Source organism: Rhinolophus sinicus, chromosome 4 (assembly GCF_057876585.1).
Source record: "Rhinolophus sinicus isolate RSI-liver-muscle chromosome 4, RSI-T2T, whole genome shotgun sequence".
Classification (NCBI taxonomy): domain Eukaryota; kingdom Metazoa; phylum Chordata; class Mammalia; order Chiroptera; family Rhinolophidae; genus Rhinolophus; species Rhinolophus sinicus.
This window is the reverse complement of record NC_142504.1, coordinates 110,216,451-110,233,294: the sequence shown is the minus strand read 5'-3', so window position 1 is coordinate 110,233,294 and position 16,844 is coordinate 110,216,451. Positions and strand designations below refer to the sequence as shown.

The window sequence follows — 16,844 nt, the reverse complement described above, 5'->3', positions numbered from 1 at the left end:
TAATTTAATTTAGATTTATATAGACATTGAAACTAGCAATATGAGACCATATTTACTAATTTAATGTAAGGATTCTAGGTCCTATTTAATTATTTCTTGCACTTTCATCTTTTCCAACAAAGTCGACACCTGACCTATGTACCTAGGTCCCTTTTGTTTATTGTTGTAGTTTGAAAAATGTCTAATCTATTTTATTAAAGATAGTCTAACATTTAGGGGGAAGTCAGGATTTACTGAGGAAGAGGCACTCTAATCTCACGGACTTTTCAGGGGCAAAACTGATAGAGGATGATTATTTGGGAAGAAAATAATTATATGCAAATTGGGGTAAACATTCTTTTTTCCCTCATGTTCAGCATAAAAATGATTTCATATCTTCCAAATTTACCATTTTAAATTTAATTTTAAATTTAAATTGTTTAAAGGCTGATTCTTCAGTGGACACATAATGGTCTGTGTGTGTTATATATTTCAGCTCAATTATTAGCCTGGGTTATACCATACTCGTCCTGCCCTATACTTCACAATATTCTGTCATTCTATAACTGTTTTATGGATGGAAAACAGATGAGAAAAGCTTTTCAGTAGTTTGAAAATAATTTAAACTATCATTGGTTCCTAAGATTCCAAAATGCATTATAGGTTCCTACTATCTTAAGTAACCATATGTTTGTTTAGAGCTGAGGACTAGGTATCAAATACACACAAACACACACACCAACAATAACACATCAACATTTTCAGTGTTTAAATTATACTTCTTTGAGCAGACTGTGTTTTTTTTTTTTTTTATTTATTATTAAATTTATGGGGGTGACAATTGTTAGTAAAATTACATAGACTTCAGGTGCACAATTCTGACTGTGTTTGTTTTAACAATCACTTATTCTAGTACATTTACTGTATTGGACACTTGCTAAAGTCACAGTTAATGCAGGGTCATTTTAACTCCTTCACTGAATTCTTTTGGTTATCAACACACCGCTTATAATTTTTGAAATATCACTATGAAAATCAAAAGAAACATAGCATACACCCATTTGACTCTGTTGACAATTGTTTGATATATAAATATTCCTAGAGCCATAATGATTCTATGACTATTTCATGTTTGTTTTTCAATACTTCTGTCAATTATAACACAATGAGTGCTGACCTAAGTTAACACCCATGACCAAGCATAAACAGTCTTTGTCTAAGAGTTCTGGGACATATATGTCCACCTTTTTCTTTTTTCTTCTTCTTTTCCAGATGTTAATCATTCTTTATTTATTTGTAATACTTTTTTGATAAATTGAGCATCGACTATCATAAATGTCTGACCAAGAAGAGTATTTCATCTAGATGACAAAATATTAATGTTTTCAAACAATGTCCTACTCATTCAATTGTAATTTTTTATTTCTATTCATTTCTCATTTTCCTTCTAATGTCATTACATCTGAGTTTTTATTCTTTCACATTTATTATGATGGAGAGAGGTCCACAGCCTCTCAACTATCAGCAAAGAAAACACTGCAGCCTCATCCTCTCATGGATTTGTTTATTGTCATTATTTTTTTAAAGGGAATATAGAATTATTGGGCGAGAAGTCTGACAGTCAAAGTTACTGATTTATTTTTCACACCTCTAATTGTCTCTTTACAAGTGATCCTATAAATAACACTTTTCAAAGCAAAAATCATGACAAAGTTTGCAAAGTAATGCAGATGGCAAAGGTAATTTCTAAATACCTCAAATATTAAACATAGTTTTGACAAGAATAAAATAATTGGGAGAGATCTGAATTTAAATAAGGACATTCAAAAATAATAGATTTCCAGTTCTATGACTTTTGCTAGCTTTTCGCTCTCAAGTATAAACTGTCTATATTTGGAAAAGAAAGGCATATGTTGGATTTGATTTATATTTTGCTTTGTATTATGTAGACACAGACATTAACAGGGTGGCAATGAAGTGGTAAGGCCAGTCTTGTCTTGTTGGATCCCTACAGTTCTGTGAAATTTTATGGAAGATAGCAATATTTAATTTCAATAATCAATAATTTTAAACTACTTATGATGAGAGGAATATATCCTGTAGCTCTTTACAAAAGAGACTGGCTTGGATTTTAGCCTTTCTGAACAATAATTTTTCATCTGACCCAGTACCCCAGAACTTTCCATTTATTTATAATCCGTGTTCACAAACAAGTATTGTACATATGAAACATAAATTTATCACTGTTATTATTCAACAACTGCCTGGTTTTTAGTCTGGAAATAAATTTTGAGATGATGTTCTAATGCCCCACCAGCCATTGATCTTTTCTTTTCTTTTCTTTTTTTTTTTTTTTTTTTTTTTTTTTTTTTTAGCATATTCTGTTACCCTAGAATCTTCCTGGGAATTTATATGTGTAGCAACGCAGTGTAGGAAACCAAGCAATCATTGGAGCCTGCATTCTGTTAACTCAAGCTCTGGATTAGTCTCAGGAATCTAAGCAATCATATGACCCAGGTAACACAGGGCTGGGTGTATTCATGCTGTGCGGGTTCAATATACATTAGAGTTACAAAGTGCATCACTTCCAATAATTTGCATTTCTTTCGAAATTTTCTGTCTATGCCTTGTATTATTCGGTTTCTCTACCTGTAAGTCAAGCATATAACAGAACCATAAAAAGACAGAGAAGAGCAAACAATAGTAGATGGAAGCTCCTAGAACATCAAAGAATTCCAGAGCTGGCATCAAATAAAGCTTCTGAGGAAGACAGTCCTGTAATCTGTGAGGGGACATCCTCAGCAAACCCCGACAGGAGTGAGGTCCTCCACACCATGACCTGTGCCACCAAATGTCACAAGTGTGGAGGGCATGTTTGCAAAGAGAGCTCTCTTTGTTAGGTTGGTGCAAAAGTAATTGCAGTTTTTGCAATTATTTTTAACCTTTTAAACCACAATTACTTTCGTATCAAGCTAATATATTACTTACATAAGGTTATGAGGTAACAAATAAACATGCAATAGATAATGCAAGCACCATGTAGTCGCGCCTCAATGTTTATGAAAGAACCTCAAATGACAAGGGATATTTAACACTCAAGCCATTTCCCAGGGCCAGCTTCATGGCCTCGTGACTGGTGCAGTGACGCTGGCCCCATGCTTGGTTTCTTGCTATGCTGATGACTTCTTGAAATCCTACTAATGTTAGAACAAGAAGGCTGCATTTTCATTTTGAACTGCACATTATGTAGCCAGTCCAGTCACATATGAAATTGATAAAAATACGAGATCTATTTGTGTGCAGGTTTACAGAATAGATGAATGCATTACAATAATCCTCAGTCTCTCAATAAATTGGGGGACACTGGGAATGTAGGTGATAGGAATCTTTGCAGTCCTTTTAACAGTGCATCACCTTGTTTATAGTGCCCTTCCATTTTCTTCTTGAAGTAAATTATCAACATTGGTTTTTACAGCGACTCACGTTCTTGTTTCATGGATGGACAAATTAAGGTAGAAAACATTGTAACCCTCTGGCCATTTGGCCTGTAAGTGCTACAGACAGACTATGGGCTTGGAGCCTTCAGCCATGCTAGGGTAATGGTAAGAGATTAATAAACAGTAATAGTTATTATTAGTATCATCCTTCTTAATAAGAAGAGTAAATTTCATCTTATTCTCTTTATTAAAAGAAATTAAAAGCTAAACAAATGTATAGAAATGTACACAGTGATTTCCTGGGCCTTGATTTAGCTTATTTTCAGCATTTTTTTGTGTGTATGTCAAAAGTTTTACTTTCTTCTCAAAAATCCTTAGCTTTAGAGGTGAAGAAAATAATGGGATGAAGAAAACAGTTACTTCTCACATAGATAAGAATCATACTGACACCAAGTAAAGCAGCCTAACTCAAATTTAATTTATAGCTCTTCATGCCCTTAAGGTCCGAAAATTTTCCATTTTTGTTAGAAAAATACATTTTTTTTTTAAAGTGCATTCTCCACATTATGAATTAGCAGAGAGGACAGAAACCCCCAGAATATCTCTGCATTAATGACTATAGAAAGAGAAGTTCCAATGATTACAGCACTAAAAACTCTAACCAACACAAAATTAAACTTTATCCATCCCTTGTAATACACGATCCTTGAGAATCTGAAATTAAATTAAGTTTGAAGGACTAATGATATGATCCTATGCAATAGTTCATTGCCCTGTTAATTAATCAGGTAGGTCTTACGTACACAGGGCTTCTGGAAATTTATCTTACAACAAAGCTGAAATCACAAGACAGTCATTAATAGCAAAATATTTAACCTTCAGAATTAGTGCAGGTTATTTTTAGACAGGTTATACAACACAGGAGTATATCATTTGTGAGCAAATTGTTAGACATTTGTCAATGTCTTTTGAGGCTGTGAAGAGTAGATATATCAGGGAATTGGGTAGGTGTCTGAATTTAGGTTCCCCAGATCTATCATCAAATCAACCTCACACACACACCTGCATTCACAGGATTCATATCACAGATCGAATACTTTCATTTACTTCTCCTTCAATACTTGCTTAATCAGAACTATTTCTTCTCTACTAGACTTTTCAGGTAGCTTCCAAACTCGACCACTGTACTGGTGTAGAATATGCGATGTAGTCTCTACGAACAGTCTAATGAATGATGAACTAGGATTAAACTTACTTCTCTGTTCATGCATGATTACAGCTGTCATTCTCAAAAGACATTTAAAATATTTATCCCCCACAGGGATTTGAGAACGAATTAATATTGCCATTTTTTTTTAAATATGAAAAACAGAATAAACTGCATTAAAGTATTCATTTAGGATCATAGATACTATTAAATATTCAAAATCACAAACATGGCTACTTGAAGAAGAATTCTCCATGATAAAGGCAAAATTATTAAATTATAGAGAAATTTTGGATGTTCACGGTGATGAAGAAAATCCATGGCACCCACCCATCGATCTTCACACCAGCTCACTCTTTCCCACCCACAGAGCAAGATACCCAGAATCAATAAAATATCATCTGATAACCAAGATAACAGTGCTCCAAATTACACTCTTACTTAATGTAAACTATTTCAGCTTCAAAGCAAAATACAACATCGAGCCAAACAACTACATATTCTATCCAGGCAGTCTTACAACTCATTTTTTTTCCTCCTAAAATTAAAAGAATAGTCATTTAATTTCATTTTTGATTTAGCAGTTTATCATCCTGTTTGTTATGTTTAAACTAATTTCCCTAAGAAAACCAGCCTCTGGAAGGAGAAGCTGAACCTACTACCTACTCTACTGCAGGGCACGGAGATTTCTGCTTGAGAACTAAATTTGATTGTGTATAAGTCCTATGTGAATTCATTAAAGAAAAGAAACCAAAAATAAAACTTAAAGGTGAATAATCAACATTTTCTTAATACAGTCAGGAGAGAGCAGTGGAAATGCTTTGAATATAAAATGTTTTATAGGTAGGAATACCGATGAATATAATAAAATATTCTTGTAAGGTGCTATTGCCTCTGTAAATAATATGCTACTTCTTACCATAATACACATATTGAGAGAAGTACCATAAAAATGGTATCAGTGCCAACTGCATTAAGTAAAAATAATGAATAACTAATATGCCAACACAGAAATAATGGCTTTACAAGGAGCATCGCATTCAGTGTTTACCTGTCTTGGGCTCCACCGAGAAGTATGGCTGCCCTTGCAGAATGCTGTAGACCACTCGGGCGCTGTTGCCGTAAGTAGGGTCATCAGCATCCGTTGCTGTCACTTGTACCACGGAGGTCCCTACAGGCCAACCCAGAAACCAATGAATTAAAAACTTCCAAATGCCACAAAACATAAGAACTCACAAAAGGCTGGTTTTAATTTTGCATTTTTGCTTCAAGGCCCATGAAAATGTAATATACATGCACACACACAACAACAACACAAAACCAAAAAGGTAATAAGTGTTAATTAAGTCCTCAGAAATATTTAAGGGGTATGAAAAGAGGGTGGCAAAAATATAGGATTGATGATGCACGTTGGACTTGGATATACTCAGAATTGGATGGGACTCAAATTATCGGCATCTGATCCATTAGGGTCAAGTAACAAGTTTTTATCAAGAATAATCTCTATATGTCTCATTTACTATCCAGAAGGCAGCGTGAGAAATAATAGCATCCTGACACCCAAATCATTGAGGGAACCTTACTATTGTAGCTAAGTAGAGCCAGACAGAAACTGAAACTTCATTAATTGGAAAAAGAATATTGGATTAATCCTGTTCACTGGATATTAGTTAGCTACCCTATCTCTTCAAATAGTTTTATTTATTTTTTATTTGTTTCCACTGATTGTTTAAAGCAAAAGCATGAAATAAAAATTTAAACCCAACCCCCAAAAGAGGAAAAGCATGACCATTTTTGATAATTCAATAGTTGTTTTACTACATTTCATATGATAGAAAGTCATATAGTTCATTTTATCACATATTCACTTATTCCCTATGGAAAGTATTTATTGTGCTGTTCTTTCTTATTTCCATTTATAATATAATCTTTAAAATATTATATACTCACATTTGCTAAGTTTATATTGTTAAGCACATGCTATTTTATAATTTATGTCTTATTTGATGGGGATGGGAAAAGTTCCCTCTTTAATGTGTTCTTCTAAGATTCAAGTTTGGCTCTAATAATTTCTTGAGAATATTGCATTTTTTACTATGACTTTTAATATAGTCCCATATAGATCTCTAAATGCCGAAAATAGTCATTAATGTCAATTTTGTTATAAATCTATCCTCTTCTTCACACTGATTTCCCTTACCAATTCCATTTGTTTTATATTTGGGTGGAAATTATGAAGTAATATATATGGAACCATTTTTTTTTTTTTATCGTGAAGATATTTTGCTGTTATGTTTTTTGTTTTTTGAGTTTTTGTTTTGTTGTTGTTTTTGTTTTTTTGTTTTTGTTTTTTTTCATTTTTTCATTTTTTTTTTTTTTTTTTTTTTTTTTTTTTTTTTTAACAGACTTAGGTGATGATTGTGCCTTGTGGATACCTGGTAAGACCAAGTGATGAATGATGGATATTTGAAAATTATTTTAAGAATTAGATTTTGATTTAAGAATTTTAGAATCAATGTCATTGATGTTCTCTATATTCTCTATAATGCACCACCTTTAAAGCAATATCCACTCTGGTCAAAGGCTTAAGTACTGATTTCCTACTTCATTTGAAAACTTTAAACAAACAAAATGATGAAAATTTAGTTGTGAATACTATCTGTTTTTCTGAAGTGCGGATTAATTTACTGCACTTACACATATGTCCTCAAATAATTTAAAATTTCCCATGCTTATCTATGCTCTTCTGGCAATGGATACGCAATCCTAAGGGCTTATGAGTGTTTTAAATCTTAGTAAGCATGTAATGAAAAAAAGACTCACTTTTAGGAAAGCAATCTCTGTAGAGTAAGCGAATTGTATTTAAAGGCTCAGAATATTTTGTCATACTTATCAAGGGGATCACTTCACAGACTGTGTAGATGCATGACCAATGCTCTGTACAACTGAAGCTGAAGTAGAATAATATTGTATGTCAACTACAAGAATATATATATATATATATATATATATATATATATATATATAGTCAAGAGAGGTGGAGCATAGCATAAGGAAGATAGTCAATGAAATTGTAACAGTCATGTACGACGTCAGAGGGGTAGTAGCTTGGGGGGAAAGGGGTTATCACTTTGTGAGGGATGTAAATGTCTAACTATTATGTTGCTTTGTACACCCAAAGCTAATAAAAAAAGTAAAAAAGAAAAAAAATAGCCCAGCAGTGAAAGCTTGTGTTGTATATACCATACTATTTAGTGGTTATTATAACTAGTTTGGTTAGAATTCAATACTTTGATAAACTATGGCTCACTAAGAATCCATGTAATATATTTTATGTAGACCTTTATTGTTCTTAGTTCAAATGTTGATATTAAGCCAGCAATCTCAATTGGTGTCAAGTAAAACTTGAAGACGTTTGAAAATCATTTTCTAAAATATCTGAACCCATTGGAATGATTTAAATCAATAAAAGAATTGAACTTGTGTGAATAACAATCATGCTGTTTGATACCAGGATGGTGTCACTGAAACCAGAGCTGCAGGGCATCATTTGACCCCTAAGAGAAGAAGATCGCCTTAACCCGATTTGCACTGCTCCAATCTAGGTCGGAAAGGAAAACTTAGCAAGCCCGTGGAGAGTGCCCATGCCCGTGAGAATGGTGAGTTGAACTGAATGGCTCAATGGCTCCTCAAAATGTCCTGTTTTTCTAAACACCCCTACTTTCAGGAGGAACAATGTGCCTTCTCTCCTCCCCAAAACCTCCAAAATCCAGTTGTTGCTACCATCATGGTTGTTGTGTTTGTTACTGTGATAAAGCAACAAGAGCAAGGAGCATTCTGAAGTTGTGGGTGTTACAGACAAAAGTGCCCACAGCCTGTTTGGTCCAAGAGACGCTTACAAAGAAGTGAACTAGTGTGAGGTGCTGATTTTCTCCTGACCACAAGCAGTGATTCCTCTGGCTCACTTTCCATTTGGATTTCTGTAGCAGAAAGAGCCACGGTGCCCTATATCATTCTTCCTCTCCCATCTGATAGGTACAGAAATCTAGGGTCACTAAATCCTGACCCCTCTCCCTAAAGGGCACGCACAACACACATCTTTGTGAGGCCACTCCCCAACATAGCAGATGTGTTGACTGAACGCTGGAATGAATGAAGTGGCCTTTATTTCAAGTAAAACAAATCACACTGGATAAAAGTTTTACATGTTAAAATACAAGTTCCATTATTATTTTAAATAAACATCTTCTTTCAATACTAAAATCAACAGGCAAAAAACATAAATCAACTGGTCTCTATTCCTGCCCCATAATATTTTATTGTTTTATAAGAACATCTGTATTTAAATTACATTTTGGCTGAAAAATACTCCAAAGTCACCTGAATACATGGGATTTAAAAGAGTATAATGTAGTTTAATACAAAGTATACATTAGAAGTGCTTTACTTTCTATTTTTTTAATAGTGGGACGATGTCCAAGGACCCTTGATCAAAACAACCCTCATCCTTCTTTTTTATATATCTCAAACTGAGGATCACTTTTCCATTATTATAAATTCGATATAAAGATTCATGCATTTACGTTTCTGGAGACAGTGCAAGAAGGTTAGTGGTAGCATGTGGATGGACATTTGTGGCTTCAAGAATGCTCTACAACAAGAAGCCCAGTGGATCCAAATGCTCGGCTGGCTAAGACACCGATGACCTGGCCACAGAGATGTGCATAGAATCACCACATCTTATTATCGGGACCAAGAGAAGTAAAAGATCACAGGTCTGTGTTGGGAAGGATTTTTTTCCTGAACTTCTTAAGCGTCACTTGAATCACTTTTAAAAATGAAACTGAAAATGGAAGGCAAGACCTAAGTAATTTCCTGAGGAAATGAGAGAGCTGTGTGAAAGGAAGTCTTTCCTACTGTTCCATACAATTAAATAACGTGTTGAAGAATAGGATTTGGGTACTGGCTGCTGACACAACTCCAACATTCCCCTCGGCCTAACTGGCAATTGCTACACAAATACTATGTGATTTTTTTTTTTTTTCAGGACATACAATGATTACATTTTTAATGCCACCCCCCAAAATCAGACACCGCAAAAGCAGCGTGTTCCTGACTTACCCACAGGAGACATTTCGGGAACCCCGGCGGTGTACGGGCCGTCCAGGAATTTGGGTTCATTGTCGTTGATGTCCTGGATCTTGATGACAAACTCCGACTCGGGCTCTACGGGCTTGTTGGTGAGCCTGTCCAGCGCCTGGGCTCGGAGCGTGTAGTAGGCCTGTTCCTCACGATCCAGCCTCTTGGTGGCATGAATATCCCCCGTGTTCTCATCAATAATGAAAATGGAACTTGCCCCTTCGCCTGACAAGATGTATTTGATGGAACCATCTCCTTTATCAACATCAGAGTGAAGCTGGTGAAAAATTCATGTGAGATGAGATTAACTTACAAGAGGGTCAGTGATATGGAGATACATCAAAATAATTCTTAGGTCACGCAGCAGTGCGCAAAATTGTATTGTTCTTGGGAAGATAAGCTGCAGCTTAGTGCGCACAGCAGAAAGTCTATTAGAATGTGTCAGCTTGCACTGGTGAGCAAGACAATTTCATTTCTTCCTGTAAACAGTCTCATCTCCAAAGGTATTTTAAATCATTCCCAAAGTTAGGAACTTGTTGTGGTGTTATATTTGATTTGGTCTGTCCTTGCCAGTTTGGGCCGTCTTCTTTGAGCAGAGCAGACATTCAGTAAGCACATATAAGTGGTTGATTTGATCTTACCCCAAGCAAAGGGCCTTGCTATAGAATATTTGCAAATTTAGATCTAACGTAGTATGTAATGTGCTTAGAAATCATCACATTCGTAAGGATACCCTTCCCTCACGCACCTACTCTCACTCGTTTTCATAATTATCTAGTATGGATGGATGTCCATCACGAAATTAGTCTCCAAATCCTGTCCTATATTTTAAAATGTAAAGCTGGAAAAAATTACACTGCTCTCTGAAGTAGGAATTTTAAACTAATATGTGCCTGAGACTTCAACGAAAACCTTTCTCGAAATACCAAGAACTGTATTCAATTTGCATGATTAACCCAGACACTAGCAGCGGGGGCAGCGGTATTGATTTGCATTTCATATCTGGAACTGTCCCTTCTGTATGTCAGAACATTATGTTGAACAGAGGAACCTTAGGAAACTCAGAAATAATTACACATTTTCCTGAACTTCATCACCTGAGAAATACAGGACTCAATCTGTCATTTCAACAATCTTTCATCCCCTGGAACGGCCATCATTCTGGACTGCGATTAATTTGAATGCAAAAGCCCAATTTACCAAACGACAGGGCTTTTCACTACCCTACAGAATTACGTTTGCATTCTTTAAAAGACAAGGGGCTAAAAACATAAAATAGGGAAACTGCTTCAGAAAGTGTGTGCCCAATGTGTCGCCATCCTTCGGTGGGAGCCGGGAAGGACAGCGTGTTTTTGCACCAGATTTCTGTAAGTGATAATTCCACCGCACTGGAACAGCTGTGTTCATACCCTGCCTCAGGATACTTACATACCTGATTTATCCCTTAGTTTCTGTAGTTTTTAGTCAGGACTAAATAATAAAAAAACTGAATTTCGAGCACAAGTTATAGTTTAGATCTGTTCAGTGAGGAATTACCTAGTGCATGGATGAGCTACATGTTTCCCAGCAGGGGGAGAAGGTGCATTCTTGAAATACAGTGAATTAATTACTTAACTTATTAAGTCCTTCTCAGAGGAACTAGTACATACGTATCTCTTTCTAATTTAAGATGAAGAAAGCAGAGAATTATCATGGTTTGAATTTCTGAGTGCTTCCTATATGCCAGGCAACATTCTTAATGTTCTCTACACAGGAACACATCCCAGGCTCACACTTTACTATCCCTATTAACAGATGAGGAGACTGAGGCAGAGAAAGGCTAAGTTCTGTGTCTGAGGCCACACAGTCAGCTCTCTGTGGCTACACCAGGATTATGAAAGCCAGAGGCGAGTGGAAAGTCTCATCTCCACTCCCTACAATGCAACCCTCCCTTTGGGAGAGGAGCTGCTGTCCTATGAGGTGCGAACATCAAAACCTGCCATGCAGAACTCAGGGAGAGACGGGTACAGGCAACCCACCCCCACCTGATCACTCCCCAAATCTTAAAGAAATTCAGTGCCCCCAGTGGTATCTATCAACAGATTTTAGGACTTACCAGAGGGTAATTACATAACAGCAGTGAACTCTACCACCCTCAACAGTTCAAAAAGCTTGAGTCCTGAGACAAAGGCAGACTATGGATGAAAACAGTTGTTTTCAAGCCACTAACCTTCAAACACCTCCCTTACACACTTCTCACAGCCACTCTCCTAAGCCCGCCTTACCCTTACCTGCGCCTCTATGGCTTAGGAGTGTCTGCACGCTATTGCTGACACTGGTGTGAAATGTTGCAATGTGATGACCACAGAAATACATAAGTAATACACAGGTCATCTTTAATCAGAGGTTTGCTGTATCTCTAAATCTCATTAGGGACTCCCATGTATAGAAATAGCCCTTATGATTCATTGAACTAATTCCTATCAACTGATTCTGTTTTCATGGCATCAGCAGTTATGTAGGATCAGATTCCTTCTCTTCTAAATCCCAACACACACACACACACACACACACACACACACACACACACACTCATCTGTTTCAGGAAGCCTTGAATTTTAAGATCCTCCCATCACTGACACTTTTCTCCCAGCTCGGCCCATCGCGAGGCTTGTAATCACTTCCCAAATTCACAAGCAGAAAATCGCTGTGAGTCTAAGCTCAGCGTCCTTGCAAGGGTTAGTGTAAGCATCTGCAGTTAAAAGTGGATGCCCAACTTCAAACTATTGTGATGGATACATGATTATCAGACACATTCAGACATGTAATCTGCGAGACTATGTGCACTATACTAATAGTATTACTAGGTGGAGTGAAACCCATGCTGTTAGTGAAACTTTTCTTCTGTTCTGAAAAAGTATGCTCAGTAAACACTGCAAGTGGAGAACTACTGAATGGTATTCGTAAGTTGACACGTGTGTCTGTGTAGGCCTGTTCACACACAGACACGTATGCACACACAATCTTTGTGAATGACTATTACAGAATGGAGAAGTTCTACTCTCCACAGTGAAAACCTCCAGCCGGGGCAAAAAATAAAATAAAATTCTGAGGTCCCACAACATGGTAAATGAACCAATAAAAAATAATTGAAAAACACAATCAAGAATAAATATTTGCACTCTATTTGGGGCAGAGGAAACTCACGATGTTATGTCTATTTCACTTGCAAATATCCTTGTAAATATCTTGTGATGCATCTAAACAGCAGCAACAACAAATCTCAATTCATTAATCACTAGGCAAAACTCTGGGTTCCTAAACCCTTTTCAAAATATTTGTTGTGACTCCGAAGTAAACATTTAAATCAGCATCATCATTGTTATTACTGCAAGGGAGCACACTGAGAAGCACAGACCCCTTAGCTGAGTCTAGCTCATAAGGTGAAGGAACAAAGGAGACAGAATCATTACGTGAATCCTATACGCCAGTATGCCAGCACTGCGTGTGGTAGGAATGGAAGAAATATCAAACTGTGCTGGACTCTCCATAATCTGCGCAGGCCAGGAGAACAAAGCACATTTTATAGGTACCCTAAAATATAACCTGTTTAATAATGCATTGTGGCTCCATCCTCCCCTGCTTGATCGACTACTCACCCATTATCTCTAACATACCAACCAACCTTTCCTTTTCAGTCTGTCTGAACAATAATCCTCATTTGGAATCTTAAAATCTTTCCCTTGGGCTATTATAAAACTCTCCAGTTTTCCTCCACCTTTAATAACTCATATAATCTAGGCTGTCATAATGCTTGTCAGAAATTATCTCCCTAATATGTACATTGAATTACATCACACCGCTCATCAAATATATGTAACTGCTTCCCATTGTCGATGGATTTAACCCCAGATTCTAAGCATGGGGCGCCAAGTGGCCGTAGGCTAACTCCCCGGCCAATCTTTCCCACATCTCAGAGTACACTCCGTGCTCCAGAGGTGGACTGCCCACCACTGCCTGAATACAGCAAGCATGTCCATTCTTTCCAAAACACATCCGTCATCATCCTGCCCACCAATCAACACCCAACATGGCTCAACGCAAGTTCCCTTTTACTGAAGCCTTAACAATCCTTCTGCTTTCTTCCCTGGCATGGTGTTTGAATTTCTATGACAGAATGCATTTAATTCTGTTTTATATTGAAAATCTGATTTCATTGTTTTCATATCCAACCCCTTCTTGAATGTATAAACTCCTTCAGAACTGGTTCTTTTTATCACAGTAGCCCACATTCTTAGTAAACAGATTATTGAATTTAATTTAGCAGTGTATAATCCACTTTGTAAAACAGTCATGCTTGTTTTATTTCAGTTTCTATCCTTTGAAGTTTTAACAGCATTAGGCAAAAACAAAACAAACAAAACAAAACATCCTCTATCTCCTCCAGTTTGTTCTCCCTAAGCCTTGAACTGCCTAGATGGAGCAGATACCATGTTTTGTATGCCCACAGTAATGCTTGGCACATTACTTTGTAGTATCTAGGTATTTACACGCTTCTGCTCCCCAGGAGACAGAACCCATGGGGGCAGACATGCTTTCTTCTTCTTCTCTGTCTCCCTAGGTCTTACACAGTAGTACACATGGGGATGGAGAAACGCAAACACAAACTCACACTCACATGCACACATGCTCCAGGAGGGTTTTACAGACCCTTGGATGTGCTCGCACGGCAGAATCTCCATGTATTTGATTAATTTTTTTATCCCCATTTTTTCTTTAAGATTGCAAAGTCCAAAACCAAAAACAAATCAATGCACTGCATTTCTGACAATTTTCTTACCTGTATTTAACTAGTCCCTGATATCAAACTATCTGGTCTAGTACTTTCAACCAATCTGCTTAAAAAAATAAAAATTCTGAAAATGGAGACTATTCTTCAATTTAGCAAAGACTAAGGTTAAAACAATCAATTAAATATATTGATCAACTTTTCTTCTGTCCATAAACATCTTAAACTCTCCTTGTTAGGTGATCTTAGTGATGATCTGGTTTTCACTCTCTGACTCCTGGTCTCCTCATCTATAAAACAGATTCCAAAACATCTACACTTGAAATTGTGCGAACACTTGTGGCAACTACTGGAGATGATACAGTAGAATGTGACTCAAAGATGACTATAACATGATGATTGTACTTTTTAATGTTTTTGCCTTGAAAACACTACATTTTTGTGTCACAAAAAAGAACAAATCTAGACATAAGATGAAACTATTGGGAAAGAGATAATGTTTATCATGAAAACTTTGATGCTAAAAAAACAAAGCTAAGCAAAAAGCTTCTGTGATCCACACTGACCTATGTATGAAGACGGTAACAGTTATAGTTTTACATTCAATTTTTCCTTGTAATGAACATTTAAATAAGAAAAATGCCAAATGCATTATTATATAAATAAAAGATTATACTGCTACTACATCTGTGTACAAAAATGGAGTAACGATGTCTGAGTAAAAAATATGCATAAGCTGCTTTGAGCAGCATGTTAATAAATCTGAGAATAATTTATACTGAATATTAGCAAAGGATTGTTAAGGTGAATTTTATACTGTGGGTTTACTTATTATAGATACCCAATTTTTAAAGTTTAAAAATATATTACAGATTGTCAGAACTGCAGTTTATTCTGACTAAACTTCTACAAGGTTAAAATCACAAGTATGAAGGGAAGATTGAAACAATAATCGGCAGACATAAAACTGAGTATATACATTACATGCAAGTTTTCTTTTCTCATTATGCTTTTCAAGAGATATTTCTCACATGCTACCAGATACCATGTAATTATCAAGCTGTTGAAGAAATATTACACATGAAAACAAGGGTATGAGTCATTTTTTTCTGGTTGAAGTATTCCTAATTTATAATTATCATTGTGGTCCAGGGTAATGGAACACAATTTACTTACAAAGCCTCTTTGATGGAGATGCATGGTTTAAGAAGTATAGGTATTAATTATTATGCATAGAGTAATATAGGAAAAACAAATCGGGAAGTGCTTAGGTAAGGTTCAAATTGCCAAGAAAATCACTTATCTTTAAAAAAAAACACACAAAAACTAACAATGAATAAAAAGAAAGGAGGGACTACTCAGATTGGTTTTATTCTCAGAAAAAGTTCACATTAATTCAGTGGTGATAAACATTAATTGTGGGGTCTTAGTTCATTTACTTAGTAGCAGAGTGGTACAACTGTTAGGTCAATGCAAAGGAACCAGAAGTACGGCTATTGAATCTCTACTCTGTTCCTTATGGTCCTGTCTCTTTTTGCCCGGAAGTCCCAGTTTACCCATCTGTTACAGATCAGCATCTGTAAATGTACACCTGGCCTTGATCACTGAAGCGGGGATAAAAGGAAGTCATGCATTTGGAAGTATTTTGTAAAATGTAACTGTGTACCCATTTGTACAAGGGCACGTATAGTGGTACAATGGAATTACCTGCATTCCTTGGGGGGAAACGTGCTTTTGTTAGAAAAGGTTCTACATCTGTGCCTATGGCTGGCTACACTCACCCCATTAAGAGGCTCCATCAGGGAGCCAGTGATGACAACTCAGGAAAGCATTCCCGGTTCCACACAGCTGCATGCACCTCTCTAAAGAAAACCCCACAGCACTCATCTCCTCCCCTCTCCAGTAGCTGTCCCCAGGCCACCTCCCAAACTTTCAAACAACTTAAGCAGTCTTGAGTCAAAGTCTTCCTTCCTGATCAAAACGCCATGTGGGCTAACGGCACTGTGCGTACTTTATGCTCTCTAGTTCGGGGGTCCTGTGTAGTATCTCACTCGTTTTAACTCCAAGGATTGAACCAGAGGCAGTTAAAAAGCAAATCCCTCGTAAAGGGTAAGCTTGCAACTTTTAATCTTGCTTTTTAAATAGAGGTTAGAGGTTGAGCAGAAAAATGTATGTCGCCACAGGCTAGAGCAGTGCTACTCAAAGAATGGTCCAAAAACTGGGTACCATCTCTCCAGGTCCAGATAAGATGGAAATTGAGAGGAAGGGCTTTCATACTCATTTTGCAGAAGAATTTAATATGTGTGTCGAACCC

General features: G+C 36.5%; 1 protein-coding gene across 3 annotated transcripts in view; it reads right to left on the bottom strand.

Annotated features, from left to right (window-relative positions):
- Window positions 1-16,844, bottom strand: part of CDH7 (cadherin 7) — a 128,912-nt gene that overhangs the window by 66,442 nt on the left and 45,626 nt on the right. For all 3 annotated transcript variants that reach the window (XM_019729337.3, XM_074339865.2, XM_074339864.2), the window contains exons 3-4: window positions 9,745-10,039; window positions 5,675-5,794 (exon numbers count right to left, since the gene is read on the bottom strand). In XM_019729337.3, coding sequence (XP_019584896.1) covers window positions 5,675-5,794; window positions 9,745-10,039 — 415 coding nt within the window. The remainder of the gene's footprint in view (window positions 1-5,674; window positions 5,795-9,744; window positions 10,040-16,844) is intronic.